The sequence below is a fragment of the Ranitomeya variabilis genome, chromosome 2, assembly GCF_051348905.1.
Source record: "Ranitomeya variabilis isolate aRanVar5 chromosome 2, aRanVar5.hap1, whole genome shotgun sequence".
Lineage (NCBI taxonomy): Eukaryota > Metazoa > Chordata > Amphibia > Anura > Dendrobatidae > Ranitomeya > Ranitomeya variabilis.
Genome location: NC_135233.1, coordinates 58,612,100 through 58,630,096, shown reverse-complemented (window position 1 = coordinate 58,630,096; position 17,997 = coordinate 58,612,100). Strand labels below are relative to the sequence as shown.

At 40.4% G+C, this 17,997-nt stretch overlaps 1 protein-coding gene across 16 annotated transcripts in view; it reads left to right on the top strand.

Moving 5' to 3' along the window:
- The window catches only part of NRXN1 (neurexin 1), a 1,786,277-nt gene extending 1,768,768 nt beyond the window's left edge, over positions 1-17,509 (top strand). For all 16 annotated transcript variants that reach the window (XM_077282466.1, XM_077282464.1, XM_077282462.1 and 13 more), the window contains one exon: positions 14,375-17,509. In XM_077282466.1, the coding sequence (XP_077138581.1) occupies positions 14,375-14,679 (305 nt within the window). In that variant the 3' untranslated portion in view covers positions 14,680-17,509. The remainder of the gene's footprint in view (positions 1-14,374) is intronic.
- Positions 17,510-17,997: the final 488 nt, after the last annotated feature.

Below are 17,997 nucleotides of genomic sequence, written 5' to 3'. Positions count from 1 at the left end.
TTGGTTCCAGGGGTACACGGGCAGCAGTGGTCTGGTCAGTGGAGGACTAGTGGAAGGAGGGACCGCAGACAGGCTTCAAAGGCCTAAAATAACAAACAATAGGCTCATGGCAGTTTTACAGCGGTTACATGGATACACGGGCAGCTTGGTGGTGAGTGGAGGAGTAGTGCAAGGAGTGTCTGTCCCAGTACTCCCAAAATATAAATAGATGTTAATGTCTCGCAAAACAACCAAAACAAAAAAAAAGGTGGCATACTTAGGTACAGGGGTGGGCTCATCTGCTGAGTTTCTGACATAGTAATTTGGCAGTAACTATTTAATGGTGCCAATATAGGACACAGACACAGACTACTTTAAGTTGCATCATAGATGTCTACAAATTTGTATTGTCAGTGCCAGACATTGAATGATGTCAGCGAATAGACTAAAGATTGGTGGAGCTGTGCGACATAATTTTGCACGTGGTAGAGCACATTTTGAGCTGGGGTAGGGGGGAACTCTCTTGAGGCCGGCGGGACCGCCCCAGGGCCCCTCATGTTACAACGGTGTGTCTGACGTTGGGTGCGCACCACCACCGCCAGAGACACTACATTGTTCTATGAGGGACCCAGTAGCAATGCCGTCAACCAAAAGCGAGCACACCCACCTCTTCAGACAAACAGCAGTCTCACGGGTGCTTGCGCTAAGTCGTGATACCACGGCCCCGTGTGGGGAGTTTTGCCATTTAGGGAGGTGTAAACATGTCGTATGCTGTACAATCAGCTGCAGCAAATTAGACATTAGAAAAGTAATTCACAGGCAAGAGCTTTTCATAGGAAAGCTAGGTGTCGGCCGGGCAAGGTGGGGCAAAAGATTTCGAAATCCAGTTGTGGTTCATTTTAATGAATGTTAGATCGTCAACATTTTGGGTAGCCAGACGAGTCCTTTTTTCGGTTAATATTGAACCTGCAGCACTGAATACTCTTTCTGATAGGACACTTGCTGCCGGGCAAGCAAGCTCCTGCAATGCATATTCTGCCAATTCTGGCCAGGTGTCTAATTTGGAGGCCCAGTAATCAAATGGGAATGACGGTTGAGGGAGAACATCGATAAGGGATGAAAAATAGTTAGTAACCATACTGGACAAATGTTGTCTCCTGTCACTTTCAATTGATGCAGCAGTACCTGTCCTGTCTGCGGTCATAGCAAAATCACTCCACAACCTGGTCAGAAAACCCCTCTGTCCAACGCCACTTCTGATGTGTGCACCCCTAACACTCCTAGTCTGCTGCCCCCTGGAGCTCGTGTGAGAACGATCACGTGCGCTGTGTGCTGGGAATGCCTGAAGCAAACGGTCAACAAGAGTTGATTGTTTGGTTGCTAATATTAGTTCCAAGTTCTCATGTGGCATAATATTTTGCAATTTGCCTTTATAGCGTGGATCAAGGAGGCAGGCCAACCAGTAATCGTCATCGTTCATCATTTTCGTAATGCGTGTGTCCCTTTTTAGGATACGTAAGGCATAATCCGCCATGTGGGCCAAAGTTCCAGTTGTCAAATCTCCGGTTGTGATTGGTTGAGGGGCAGTTGCAGGCAAATCTACGTCACTTGTGTCCCTCAAAAAACCAGAACCCGGCCGTGACACGCAACCAATTTCCTGTGCCCCCGGGAAAGGTTCGGCATTAAAAATATACTCATCCCCATCATCCTCCTCGTCCTCCACCTCCTCTTCGCCCGCTACCTCGTCCTGTACACTGCCCTGACCAGACAATGGCTGACTGTCATCAAGGCTTTCCTCTTCCTCTGGTGCAGACGCCTGCTCCTTTATGTGCGTCAAACTTTGCATCAGCAGACGCATTAGGGGGATGCTCATGCTTATTACGGCGTTGTCTGCACTAACCAGCCGTGTGCATTCCTCAAAACACTGAAGGACTTGACACATGTCTTGTATCTTAGACCACTGCACACCTGACAACTCCATGTCTGCCATCCTACTGCCTGCCCGTGTATCCTCCCACAAATAAATAACAGCACGCCTCTGTTCGCACAGTCTCTGAAGCATGTGCAGTGTTGAGTTCCACCTTGTTGCAACGTCTATGATTAGGCGATGCTGGGGAAGGTTCAAAGACCGCTGATAGGTCTGCATACGGCTGGCGTGTACAGGCGAACGTCGGATATGTGAGCAAAGTGCACGCACTTTGAGGAGCAGGTCGGAGAACCCAGGATAAGTTTTCAATAAGCACTGCACCACCAGGTTTAAGGTGTGAGCCAGGCAAGGAATGTGTTTCAGTTGGGAAAGGGAGATGGCAGCCATGAAATTCCTTCCGTTATCACTCACTACCTTGCCTGCCTCAAGATCTACTGTGCCCAGCCACGACTGCGTTTCTTGTTGCAAGAACTCGGACAGAACTTCCGCGGTGTGTCTGTTGTCGCCCAAGCACTTCATAGCCAATACAGCCTGCTGACGCTTGGCAGTAGCTGGCCCATAATGGGACAACTGGTGTGCAACAGTGTCATCTGCCGATGGAGTGGTTGGCAGACTGCGTTCTGTGGAAGAGCTGTAGCTTCTGCAGGAGGACGAGGAGGAGGAGGGGGTGCGAACGCCTACAGCCAACTGTTTCCTAGACCGTGGGCTGGGCACAACTGTCCCTAAATTGATGTCGCCTGTGGACCCTGCATCCACCACATTCACCCAGTGTGCCGTGATGGACACATAACGTCCCTGGCCATGCCTACTGGTCCATGCATCTGTAGTCAGGTGCACCTTTGTACTCACAGATTGCCTGAGTGCATGGAGGCGCTGTTTAACATGCTGGTGCAGGGCTGGGATGGCTTTTCTGGAAAAAAAGTGTCGACTGGGTAGCTCGTATCGTGGTTCAGCGTACTCCATCAGGGCTTTGAAAGCTTCGCTTTCAACTAACCGGTAGGGCATCATCTCTAACGAGATTAGTCTAGCTATGTGGGCGTTAAAACACTGTGTACGCGGATGCGAGGATAAGTACTTCCTTTTTCTAACCAGAGTCTCATGTAGGGTGAGCTGGACTGGAGAGCTGGAGATCGTGGAACTTTCGGGTGTGCCGGTGTACATGGCAGACTGAGAGACGGTTGGAGACGGTATTGTTTCCGCCGGTGCCCTAGATGCAATATTTCCTCCTACAAAACTGGTGATTCCCTGACCCTGACTGCTTTTGGCTGGCAAAGAAACCTGCACAGATACTGCCGGTGGTGTGGAAAATGGTGGCCTTACAGTGACGGAAGGGATGTTGCGTTGCTGACTAGCTTCATTGGCCGAGGGTGCTACAACCTTGAGGGACGTTTGGTAGTTAGTCCAGGCTTGAAAATGCATGGTGGTTAAGTGTCTATGCATGCAACTAGTATTTAGACTTTTCAGATTCTGACCTCTGCTTAAGCTAGTTGAACATTTTTGACAGATGACTTTGCGCTGATCAGTTGGATGTTGTTTAAAAAAATGCCAGACTGCACTCTTCCTAGACTCGGATCCCTTTTCAGGGATTGCAGACTGAGCTTTAACCGGATGGCAACGCTGTGCTCCAACAGGTTTTGGCTTTGACACGCGTTTTGGGCCAGATACGGGCCCGGCAGATGGAACCTGTTGCGATGTTGATGCCTGCTGCGGCCCCTCCTCCACCTCCGCTTCTGAACTACTGCCGCCTGCACCCTGTTCCCCCAATGGCTGCCAATCGGGGTCAATAACTGGGTCATCTATTACCTCCTCTTCGAGCTCGTGTGCAACTTCGTCTGTGTCACTGTGTCGGTCGGTGGTATAGCGTTCGTGGCGGGGCAACATAGTCTCATCAGGGTCTGATTGTGGATCTGTACCCTGAGAGGGCAATGTGGTGGTCTGAGTCAAAGGAGCAGCATAGTACTCTGGCTGTGGCTGTGCATCAGTGCACTCCATGTCAGAATATACTTGTAATGGGCATGGCCTGTTAAATGTTTCACTTTCTAAGCCAGGGACGGTATGTGTAAAGAGCTCCATGGAGTGACCCGTTGTGTCGCCTGCTGCATCCTTCTCTCTTGTTGTAGTTTTTGCTGAGGAGGACAAGGAAGCGACTTGTCCCTGACCGTGAACATCCACAAGCGACGCGCTGCTTTTACATTTACCAGTTTCGGAAGAGGAGGCAAAAGAGCTAGAGGCTGAGTCTGCAATGTAAGCCAAAACTTGCTGTTGCTGCTCCGCCTTTAAAAGCGGTTTTCCTACTCCCAGAAAAGAGAGCGTTCGAGGCCTTGTGTAGCCTGACGACGAAACTGGCTCCACAGCTCCAGACTTAGGTGGAATATTTTTATCCCCACGACCACCTGATGCTCCACTACCACTACCATCATTACCAGCTGACAATGAACGCCCACGACGACCTCTTGCACCAGACTTCCTCATTGTTTTAAAATCTTAACCAAAGTAACTTTATTTGTTGCTGTCAAACAACTTACACGGTGAGCTATAACTTCAGTATGATTTCAATATCCCTTAACAGGTTGGTGAGACCACAAGGAAAATCAGGCACAATGTTACACACTCTGTTTTCTGTGGCACAAAATCACAGAGATGACACACACGCAGGACTGTCACTCAAGCACTAATGTCAATATTAATCTCCCACCTAATTTATTTATTTTTTTTTCTCAGGGAGACTTTAGAAACCAAATAATATTAAAAAAAAAAAAAAAAAAAAGGCTTTCTATGGCCCACAATTAGAGAGAGAGAGGTGGCACACCCAGGAGTCAAGACTGGCGCACAAGCTGAAAGGGCAATATTACTCTCCCACTGTTTTTTTAAGTTTTTTTTTTATTTCAGGGAGACTTTAGAAACCAAATAATATTAAAAAAACCAAAAAAAAAATAGCCTTTCTATGGCCCACTGAATGAGAGAGAGAGGTGGCACACCCAGGAGTCAAGACTGGCACACAAGCTGAAAGGGCAATATTACTCTCCCACTGTTTTTTTATGTATTTTTTGTTTTTTAAGGGAGACTTTAGAAACCCAATAATATTTAAAAAAATAAATAAATAGGCTTTCTATGGCCCACTGAATGAGAGGGAGAGAGGTGGCACACCCAGGAGTCAAGACTGGCACACAAGCTGAAAGGGCAATATTACTCTCCCACGGTTTTTTTATGTTTTTTTTTTTTTTTTCAGGGAGACTTTAGAAACCAAATAATAAGAAAACAAATAAATAAATAAATAGGCTTTCTATAGCCCACTGAATGAGAGATAGCACACACAGCAGTGGCACACAAGCCCTGACTGAGGCCAATATTTTTCTCCCACTGATTGATGTAGTGTTTTTGTGTTGAGGTAGATTTTAGAACACAAATCAAGGAAAAAAAAAAAAAATGCTTTCTATGGCCCACTGAATGAGAGAGAGGTGGCACACCCAGGAGTCAAGACTGGCACACAAGCTGAAAGGGCAATATTACTCTCCCACTGTTTTTTTATGTATTTTTTGTTTTTTAAGGGAGACTTTAGAAACCCAATAATATTTAAAAAAATAAATAAATAGGCTTTCTATGGCCCACTGAATGAGAGGGAGAGAGGTGGCACACCCAGGAGTCAAGACTGGCACACAAGCTGAAAGGGCAATATTACTCTCCCACTGTTTTTTTATGTTTTTTTTTTTTTTTAAGGGAGACTTTAGAAACCCAATAATATTTAAAAAAAATAAATAAATAGGCTTTCTATGGCCCACTGAATGAGAGGGAGAGAGGTGGCACACCCAGGAGTCAAGACTGGCACACAAGCTGAAAGGGCAATATTACTCTCCCACTGTTTTTTTATGTATTTTTTGTTTTTTAAGGGAGACTTTAGAAACCCAATAATATTTAAAAAAAAAAATAAATAGGCTTTCTATGGCCCACTGAATGAGAGGGAGAGAGGTGGCACACCCAGGAGTCAAGACTGGCACACAAGCTGAAAGGGCAATATTACTCTCCCACTGTTTTTTTATGTTTTTTTTTTTTTTTAAGGGAGACTTTAGAAACCCAATAATATTTAAAAAAATAAATAAATAGGCTTTCTATGGCCCACTGAATGAGAGGGAGAGAGGTGGCACACCCAGGAGTCAAGACTGGCACACAAGCTGAAAGGGCAATATTACTCTCCCACTGTTTTTTTATGTTTTTTTTTTTTTTTTCAGGGAGACTTTAGAAACCAAATAATAAGAAAAAAAATAAATAAATAAATAGGCTTTCTATAGCCCACTGAATGAGAGATAGCACACACAGCAGTGGCACACAAGCCCTGACTGAGGCCAATATTTTTCTCCCACTGATTGATGTAGTGTTTTTGTGTTGAGGTAGATTTTAGAACACAAATCAAGGAAAAAAAAAAAAAATGCTTTCTATGGCCCACTGAATGAGAGAGAGGTGGCACACCCAGGAGTCAAGACTGGCACACAAGCTGAAAGGGCAATATTACTCTCCCACTGTTTTTTTATGTATTTTTTGTTTTTTAAGTGAGACTTTAGAAACCCAATAATATTTTTTTTAAAAAATAAATAGGCTTTCTATGGCCCACTGAATGAGAGGGAGAGAGGTGGCACACCCAGGAGTCAAGACTGGCACACAAGCTGAAAGGGCAATATTACTCTCCCACTGTTTTTTTAGGTTTTTTTTTTTTTTTTCAGGGAGACTTTAGAAACCAAATAATATTAAAAAAAATAAAAAATAAATAGGCTTTCTATAGCCCACTGAATGAGAGATAGCACACACAGCAGTGGCACACAAGCCCTGACTGAGGCCAATATTTTTCTCCCACTGATTGATGTAGTGTTTTTGTGTTGAGGTAGAATTTAGAACACAAATCACGGAAAAAATAAATAGGCTTTCTATGGCCCACAATTAGAGAGAGGTGGCACACCCAGGAGTCAAGACTGGCACACAAGCTGAAAGGGCAATATTACTCTCCCACTGTTTTTTTAGGTTTTTTTTTTTTTTTCAGGGAGACTTTAGAAACCAAATAATATTAAAAAAAAAAAAAAAATAAATAGGCTTTCTATAGCCCATTGAATGAGAGATAGCACACACAGCAGTGGCACACAAGCCCTGACTGAGGCCAATATTTTTCTCCCACTGATTGATGTAGTGTTTTTGTGTTGAGGTAGAATTTAGAACACAAATCACGGAAAAAATAAATAGGCTTTCTATGGCCCACTCAGTGAGAGATGGCACACACAGGGATGGCACTGTAGCAGAAATGCCAATCTTAATCTCCCACAAAAAAAACAAAAAAAAAACAGGGACTGTCCTACAATTACTATCTCCCTGCAGTAATCTAAGCCAGGTATGGCAGGCAGCAATAGGAGTGGACTGATGCACAAATTAAATAAAAAGTGTGGACAAACAAAAAAGATAGCTGTGCAGAAAGGAAGGAACAAGAGGATATGTGCTTTGAAAAAAGCAGTTGGTTTCCACAGTGGCGTACACACAGCAATACAGCTATCACGGAGCCTTCTAGGGCAGCCCAATGAGCTACAGCGCTGAGGGGAAAAAAAAAAAAAAATAGCTTCCACAGTCCCTGCACACCGAAGGTGGTGTTGGACAGTGGAAATCGCTGCAGCACAAGCGGTTTGGTGGTTAGTGGACCCTGCCTAACGCTCTCCCTGCTTCTGACGAAGCGGCAGCAACCTGTCCCTAAGCTCAGATCAGCAGCAGTAAGATGGCGGTCGGCGGGAACGCCCCTTTATAGCCCCTGTGACGCCGCAGACAGCAAGCCAATCACTGCAATGCCCTTCTCTAAGATGGTGGGGACCAGGATCTATGTCATCACGCTGCCCACACTCTGCGTTCACCTTCATTGGCTGAGAAATGGCGCTTTTCGCGTCATTGAAACGCGACTTTGGCGCGAAAGTCGCGTACCGCATGGCCGACAAGCACAGGGGTCGGATCGGGTTTCATGAGACGCCGACTTAGCCAAAAGTCGGCGACTTTTGAAAATGATCGACCCGTTTCGCTCAACCCTACTGACAACTATATAAGACCAGTGACTCTGGACGAATAAATCAAAAGTTGTATAGAACTATTCCCTGCATCGTAGGCCAGATCTATGGACTTACAAAAAGAAAGTGGCAATAAACATAGTATTAAAGGGTGGATAGCATACTATAACTACTGTATATCCTCTACAGGGATAGCCTTCTGTTTACGATATATGTTAGCGGAAGGCATTGCTTCATGAAATATCCTCAGGAAATATTTCCATCTTCATCAAATTATTTTCTTTTTGAAAATCTCTTAATATTTTTCTTAATTGAACTAAATTTACCAATTGTTAAAACATATGTCATTATTAGCAATATTTAAAAAAAAATGCATGGAGCAAATTTGGTGTATATTGCTTGTTATATGGTGCATTGATACTAGTTATGAGCAGAAATCTGCCAGGTAAAGCCCCCCAATATGCACAACTAATTTTGTCATTGAAGGCAATGCATCAAGTCGTCAATGGTAGTCACTTTGTATTATTTTTGCGTATAGGGCTAAGAACTAATAAGCAGGTAGTTGCTAATGGACAGCATATACTGTGACTTCGCTGACGTCATGTTGACGTCTTCTCTTCTGCTCTTCTTTGTTGATGGGTCGTCTCTTCTGATGTCATGCTGAATGACTGCTGACTTCCTGCTGCCTAAGGGCTCTTGCAGATGACTGTATTTTCAGTCCAAATGTGATCCAACCAAATATTGAATCACACTCTGACACTATAACATTATAGTCCTTTTTTTCCCTCTATCAGAGGAAAAACTTGCAGCATGTACAATTTTCAACCATATATAGGATCACACTCAGCCATGCAAGTCAATGAGTCCATGGAAAGAATCAGGCTGCATTCAGATGACATCCAGGTACATTAACAGAATGTTTTTTCTCCATTTTCTCATTCGAGAAAATCGGACCACACTGTGATCATACTCTGATCAATCTCTGGTCAAAGATTGATCAGAGTGTGATTAGCATAATCAGCCCTATTATCTCAGATGAAAGAAAATACGGTTTTGTGACCCTAGCCTAACTGTGAGGAGCTGGCTGTCAATCAGCATGATGTCGGCAATGGCGTCGGCAGATTGTTTCCTAGGCACTAGAAAGATTTTTCTATTCCTTTATTCATCCTAAATGCATCATGAAAGCAACATTTTGGCCAGCAAGTGGCCTTTTTCAGGCATAAACAAAAAGACACCATCTGTCGACAGAGCAGAAGAGGAAAAGCTGCTTTGTTCACTTGCTGTGAATTGAAGTTGCAGGATTGCTGGCTGAACTGGCAGATATTGTCACCGTGTAGAACAAAAAATCCTGGATAACCCCTTATGACTTGGGTCAGGGGGCTTACATTTTCCTAATAGGTTGGGGCTTCAAATAAGAAGGTTCATTTAATTCACTTCATTAGGAATCAATGACAATTGCTGACATTAACAAGGGTCTAAACAATGTAATTGATTCCAAAAAGAATCAAGGGGTTTTAAAGTTAAAATGTTAGCGCCAACAGAAAGACTGCAAGTCATAAACACAATATCTAGGGAGTCCGCGGTTGCATAATTTAGTAAATAGTGTACTGTACAAAAGATAGGTTTCCAGTTAAAATGCAGACTAATGCGGGGGAATGTTTCCCCAGTTCTCTGTTGTATTATGAAAACTATGGCAATAAAAAAGAACATAAAGTGAAATGGAAGCTTAAACACAGATTTGACATTAGACGGTAGTCAAGATAAGCCCAGAGTGACACTTCTTTATGCTTCATTTAAAATATAGGCAAACAATAATAAAACAGAAGATAAAAGAAATGTAATTCACTTAAAGCACGGGGAAACTGAAAACTTTGATCCATAAAAAGATAGAATTGTTATCTACAGAGAAACAGCTACAAGACTTACACAAAGAATGTCAGCTATTGAATAAAGCCCCGCATTGATTCCAAAAGGAATATTCCATGCTGGTAAAGAAAGATAGCCCGGGCCTTGTCACTCAGGTTGGACAATGGGATCAGGACTAGTTCTATAAAGTTTTCAGTTATTGAGTACTCTGAACTGCAAAGTGCATCAACATATTAACTTGCTCATTATAAATGCATTTGTTTAGAGATAAAAGAAGTTTGGATCATTTCCTGATTACTTTTTTTGAAGCTTTAATATAACAAATTATACTATGAGGCTCAATGACCTTCAGTAAACAGTTATGGTTAAAGGTAAAAAGGGGAAAGGAAAAGGTAGTAAACCAATATGGTGAGGCTGGATTACAACATGGATAGTAAAAGAGCACGTCCATTAGCTGCAGAGTCAAGGGGGGATAACATAAAACAATGAGCATTGGTCAAGAAATTTCGATATTTATGGCTAGGGGCAATGAGATAAAGTTTATTGTGAAGACAAGCCTAACTACAACCCTAGTCAGTATATGAAATTGCAGATTTATCTCCAATATATTCCATACTGGTGTAAAGGTACATCGTGGTAATTATTAATATTAGTCCTTATCTTCAATTCATATGACAATCTGATTTGCCTAAGTCAAAATTGTATATTTCATTGGCCTACCACTGTTGTTTAGAAAGTAATAGAAACATAGAAGAACTGAGAATCTTCACACACATTTTGTTCTTGCTTCGATTTCTACCAACAGCCACAGCACATTAAAGTAACAATGCTAACCACCATTTTTCATTTTCAAAACTGTGAGTACAACTTTTAGTGGTAGCTGCAAGTAGCCCATTGATAGTGACATGACAAGAAGCAGTTGGCTACTGAAACCCATAGCAGTTGCATGGCCTGTTACCATTATCAACAATAGTTCAAAGAGTTATAAAGAGATGTATGTCTAGTAAAGATGAACTATTGGTTCGATGTAAGGGTATGTGCACACGTCAGGATTTCTTGCAGAAATTTCCTGAAGAAAACCGGAAATTTTCTGCAAGAAATCCGCATTTTTTTGCGTTTTTTTCCTGTTTTTTCCGCGTTTTTTTTAGCATTTTGCAAGCGAAATTAGCTTGCAGAATGCTAAAGTTTTCCAAGCGATCTGTAGCATCGCTTGGAAAACTGACTGACAGGTTGGTCACACTTGTCAAACATAGTGTTTGACAAGTGTGACCAACTTTTTACTATAGATGCTGCCTATGCAGCATCAATAGTAAAAGATAGAATGTTTAAAAATAATTAAAAAAAATAAAAAAATGGTTATACTCACCTGCAGACAGCTGATCTCCTCAGCAGCGTCCGTTCCTATAGATGGTGTGCGTGTGCAGGACCTACGATGACGTCACGGTCACGTGAGCGGTCACATGAGCGGTCACGCGACCAATCACAAGACCGCGACATCATCGCAGGTCCTTCACACAGAGCATCTATAGGAACGGAAGAGAGAGCATGCACCGATGAGAGGCGGGAAGACTCCGGGGCCATCAGAGGGTGAGTATATGACTATTTTTTATTTTAATTCTTTTTTTTTTACCAATTATATAGTGCCCAGTCCGTGGAGGAGAGTCTCCTCTCCTCCACCCTGGGTACCAACCGCACATGATCTGCTTACTTCCCGCATGGTGGGCACAGCCACATGCGGAAAGTAAGCAGATCAATGCATTCCTAGGTGTGCGGAATCCCCGCAATTCCGCAAATTTAATGAACATGTTGCTTTTTTTTCCGCGATGTGATTTTTTTGCGGAAAAAAATGCAACATTTGCACAAGAAAGGCGGAATACAGTGTAAATAATAGGAGGCATATGTAAGCGTTTTTTTCGCGTTTTTATCACTTTTTTTAGCGAAAAAACGTGAAAAAAACGCGAAAAATACTGAACGTGTGCACATGGCCTAAATGTTTTTCTGCTTTGAACTTTGCAAAAAAATTGGATTCGCCAGAATCTGATTTTGTAATTTGATAAGCATGAATCCACCAAATGTGTGGCCTAGCAGCTGTTATTTTGCTGAACTCCAAAAGGTCAGGAAGGGGTTAAAAAATTATATTAACCTTGCTCTGGCCAATAGGTATATTGCCATGCAGACACAGTTAGATAATTTAGTCTGACTTTCTTCTGACAGCTTTGGTGTTTTTTTCACTCATAAGGCCTCATGCTATGATAAAGCTAGTCAGCACCAGAGGTGCCACAGATAGTGTTGAGCGATACCTTCCGATACTCAAAGGTATCAGTATCGGATGGTATTGGCCGATGTCCAAAAAATATCGGATATCCCCGATACCAATGCAAGTCAATGAGACACAAGTATCGGAAGGTATCCTGGATGGTTCCCAGGGTCTGAAGGAGAGGAAACTCTCCTTCAGGCCCTGGGATCCATATTCATGTAAAAAATAAAGAACTAAAATAAAAAATATGGATATACTCACCCCTCCGGCGGCCCCTGGACCTTACCGATGTAACCGGCACCCTCCGTTCCTAAGAATGACCAGTGAAGGACCTTCGATGACGTCGCGGCTTGTGATTGGTCTCGTGACCGCTCATGTGACTGCTCATGCGACCAATCACAAGCCGCGACGTCATCGCAGGTCCTAAACTCACTGCATTCTTAGGAGCGGAGGCTGCCAGTTACATCGGTAAGGTCCAGGGGCCGCCGGACGGGTGAGTATATCCATATTTTTTTTTGTATTCTTTATTTTTTACATGAATATGGATCTCAGGGCCTGAAGGAGAGTCTCCTCTCCTCCAGACCCTGGGAACCATACACTGGGAACTTCCGATTCTGATTTCTGATATCACAAAAATATCGGAACTCGGTATCGGAATTCCGATACAGCAAATATCGGCCGATACTTGCGGTATCGGAATGCTCAACACTAGCCACAGATGATGGAAGAAAGAGTGTGAGTGATGTTCAAATTGGATCTGGTCTGCATGCGAAAGAGTGGAGTGTTAGGGTGACGTCACTATAAATTTTTCTTTAGCCTACTTTGATTATACTCTAGCGTCTGAAAGACCTCAGAGGATAATAAGGCCTATTCGATTACATTGAATAAATGTTTTGCAAATTGAATTTCCAAGTTAAATTATCAATATTTCTCTTTCACATTTATGCAAAAAATGTATGTTATGTAATTATGGTGAACCTGGAAACTAATCATCCTGTATCACTGAAGATAAGTAGATTAATTTGATACATAGTGTATACTCCTCCCACTTTGAACTCAATGAGCCAATCAGTAAAATGTACAATTGAGGCTCAACCCTTCTGACACTCAGATTGACACTTTTGTAGACCATTTAGTTGATGCTGTTGTGATTATTACTTTCATAGGATATGTGATTCTAAACAGACAAAGTAACAAATGGAAACTGTCCCATGAAAAATTGCTATTACCCTGCAGATATGGGGTTTATCTGCAGATTAATAGCATTCTGAACCACAGGCACTTTGAGCCCTGCTGACAGGAGGAACTGAACTTTATTCCTTCCTGCAACATTTAGTCATGGGGCTGGTGTCAGCACTGTTCTATTAACAGTTTATAGAGAGCGGCAGCTGTAACCACACCCTCGGCAATGATGAGCAAGCTGTCAGTCAATCCCGGAGGTGTGGTTACAGCTGCCGCTCTGAATACACAAAGCGGTGAGTAAAGCCCCTCCGGCTTCACCCCATGACTTAACTCTGAATGCTGCCAGGAGGAATAAAGTTAATTTCCTCCTGTCAGCAGGGCTCTAAGCGTGGTTGTTGGGCATGTTTAGAATGCTATTATGGCTAATAGTGGTTTTTTTCATGTGACCGGTTCCCTTTAAAGTTTCTATTGATACAAAAGTGTAAAACATCTTTAAAGTGTTTTTATCATGTTTGCTCATCCATTTTTGAAGAGTTCTTCTTCAGATTAGTTTTTACTTTGTTCTTTAGTTTGAAATCTGTTTAACTCATTATCAGATCCTTCATTCTTCTTTAAGAGCAAAAGCAAGTTTACACTATTATTCAGGCCAGTTCAAAGCCCTTTTGAAAAGGCAGTAGGTAACATCAATCAACTGCCATTTTCCACCGGAAAACTGAATAGGTAAGTGAGATAATTGTAGAAATGGGCTCTGTATGAGAAGCATTTCAGCTGCTGAAACATTGATTTACCTATCATTTATATTCATTGCCTTGTTCCCATTTTAAAGCTACATTGTTAATGGAAATTTTCCTTTTTTCCTGATCACACTGAGTGACAAAATGAGAGCTAATTGACAGCTGCTGCCACAAGGAGGCAAGTAAAGACTTGTGGGCAGCAAAAATATTTAAAGGAAAGCTAGGTTCTTGGATACCAGTGAAAAATATGTTCCAATTGTATTTTGTATTTCTACTAGAAGAGAATTTATATTAAATTTTATTGCTATAATTTTTTCCCTTTTTTTCATTTTTAAGCTTTATTGTCATGCAAGTTTTCATAAGACTTCTTTAAGTAGTAACTGGGTATTTTTCTTTTCTTTAGCAAACCCAACAAGAGCAGGAGGAAGAGAAATTTCGGGGCCATCAGAGGTCATCAGGGAATCAAGTAGCACAACTGGCATGGTGGTCGGCATTGTCGCTGCAGCAGCTTTGTGCATTCTCATCCTTCTTTACGCTATGTACAAGTATCGAAATAGGGATGAAGGCTCCTATCATGTGGATGAGAGTCGAAATTACATCAGTAACTCAGCACAGTCCAATGGGGCTGTGATCAAAGAGAAACAACCCAGCAGCGCTAAAAGTTCTAACAAAAATAAGAAAAACAAGGACAAGGAATATTATGTCTGATCCCAGCCGCTTAACGAACACGTGTATAGAAATAGTCTTCATTTTATCTGAGACATAAAATTAACAAACTTATTTACTTTTTATGAAGCACATTGAAAATAACAAAAAAAAAGAAGACAGGGAATGCTAACGGGAAGGAAAGACTGTTTTTAAAAAAATATATATATAAAACAAACAGAAAAAAAATATAAACAAGTATATTACAGTTTTATTTCCCAGAAACAGGAGCCAAACAAGATTTACGAATATCCACAGTGTTTCATTTACTCTGCCTGACCATTTACGTGGCTGGAATGTTTTGGAAAGACGCTGATTTACAAGAAACATTCTTAAAGCACACAGAAATTTCCACCTTTGAGGCACAACTAAAATAAAAAAAAATAAAAAGCTACCTATGATTCTGGATACAGCCAAAGTGCTAGTACTCTCTCCAATAGTAAGTTCTAACGCCAGCATAGACTTGTCCGAACTTGCAAACAGCCGCGGTTTGCATCATCAAGCGAAGAAGCACTGATTGAGACAAATCTGCTTCGTAACGCTGGCTTTTCTGAAGACTTGTATTAAAAAAGGCAAAAACTTTCACAAAGCCCCTTTCTGGTTGTGAAGAGTATGCTATGGAGGCCTTATTTCACAAATATGGAGTATAAGGCCCTTTTTCAAAAATAAAACAAGAGGGATAGATGCAATCATTGAAAATTTTCATGCACGCTTAATATGTTACTACATATGTTTATATAAAACACATCTATATGTGCTTTCTGGACTGTGACAAGTGATGTTTTATAGCCTGTTGTATAGACAATGCAAAATATATCTGCTCTTCAGCCATTTTTGGTAACCTAAATGTTCTAAGTGTTGCTAGGTATAGAAAGTTTTCTGATGTCTGACACAACAGACGTGTTTCAGTTAAATGCCGCCATTACCCAATTTTTTTTTACATTTTTTTATTTTTTATTTTTAATTCTCGTGAGTATGCCGCTGGGGATGTGTATGAATGTAAATAAAAAAACAAACAAAATGTTAATATTACACAGCACAATAGCCAACATTCCGCTGCAGCCAAGTTACAGTATATTGGGCCGCAAAGGTGTAAAGGTATCTAATACAGTCCAAATAAATGAGGAAATTCAAGTTACAGACAGAGGCATTCCATAGTTCTTTATGTTATCTAATTAACTGTAAGGAGCATTTACTTTTTAACAATGCAAATAAAATGATCAAAGAAATTTTTAGGCTTTTAAAAAAAATCAATTATTAAAAACAATGTGTTATGTAGCATTAATTAAAAGAATGCACTAGAATTATTTTTTAAATACAGTATACAACTACAAAACAGAAATGCTAAGCATACATTTTGTAAATTTTTTTTTTTTTTAATTTCGGCTTTCAATTTCTTCCCACTTAAAATTATATTAAAAAATTATAACAGTTGAAAATTCATACATTTTTACATTTCTTTTAAAGTTAAATGTGTTAGTATTCACATTTTTTCTCTTAAACTGAGACTCTCAATTTCTTTTTTTTTTGTTTCTTTAGAATAGGAGATAAACTCTTTTCTTTTTTATCGAATAACACTTGCTAGTCAAAAAAAAAAAATTGAGAGTAACTTTTTTTTATAAGGAAGTGCAAAGAGAATATATTAACCTAAAAGTGGGTACTTCAAGAGATCTCAGTCTTTCCACTTGAAGGCCTCCTGGGAAGAATATAGATGTTCGCACATTATAGACAGGAAGACGGAATTTAAAATTAATTTAAACAGCAGGGGCAACAAAGCAAGATATCTTGTTTTATTCACTGGGCTACTGATAAATAATGCTTAGAAACTGAACACGATTTCTAGAAAATGGTTGACAAAAAAGCTATTAGTTAGGGCTGCCAAAGACATTTAGTACTATAGAACAATTTTTTTTTGCGTGAACTTTTGATCGATTCTTGGAATCAGTAGCTCATCTGAAAAAAAATATAGGGCATCGAATAACTTTTCCTGTTTGACTTATAAGAATCCTGTGTGGACACCACTGAAAGTCAGCTGTACTCAGGGAAGAAAGTTACTTAATGCTGGACTACACAAGGCATGATAGGTCTATTCATCATTTAGGTCTTCGAAAAGGATGTACAGTAAATACTATACCCAACTGATACTTGCCAAACAATTCAATTCAACATATTATGGTAACTAAAAAATACATGTCTTTTATAAAATATTGCAAATTTTATTTTAGGTAATGGAAATATCAAATGTGTTTTTTTGATATTTTCTATGTATATGTCTATTTTGCCAACACTTTTATCTATCATTTATACATTAATCTACTATATCATTTACCAAATGTTTGTATTTCATATTTGCATATATATCTATTTTATTATCAATGTTACTTTTAGTTATTTGATCAAAATATGTATGTATCTTGCTGTAGCATTTCGACACCATATCATGTGAACCCTTTCATCAAATGAGGATGAGCCCAGCATAACAGGGTTTCTAGTCCCATAATCATCGAAAAGGGTAACTCCGGTTTATGAACTATTCTTCGATTGCCCATGTATTTGCTGTACGAAGTCTGGATGAGGTGGCTTATTTCCAACCCTGTAACGTGTTGCCTTTACAACAAAACAGAAACAAAAAAAAAATCAAACAAAAGAATAATGGTGTGAATTGATTCATCCCCAAACGAAAAATATGAGGCCCAAAACCTATTTTTTTTTTTGTGTTTGTGTGATAGATATTGAAAATGAATTTATTTTGTTGCAAGGCCAATTTATCCATTACTGGAAATGCTAAGCAAGTGGAATTTATTGTTTTGTTAATAAAATGTTTCTTAATACACTATTTTGTTCTTATTTTAAAAAAAATGTATTTAATGTTATTTCATTATATATGAAAAAATTTACACATTTTTCATGAGTTAAATTTTATGATCTGTTATGGTATAAAGCATCTGCTTGTTGAAAACTTCCAAAAATTTACAGCACACACATTTTGTTTTCTCAGTTGCCTTTATGTGTACAACACTTCACATGAAACTAGAGTCTAATTATTTTTGAAAATATTGGAAGATTTGACTGAGGTGACAGGTTGAGCTGGTCTATTATACAAATATGCTTTTGCTCAATATATATGTGAGTTTTACTTTATCTTTCCTTTGGATTGACCTATCTCTAGAAAAAACAGCATATTTTCACAATACTCAGGAAACATCTATTTCATATCTGTATATTAGAGATTAGCAAACCAATTCGAAGGATCTTAGTTCAGAAACCAAGTCAGTAATTCAGTAGACACTGGACAGGAGCCCAGTGAAGGACAGGTTGGCT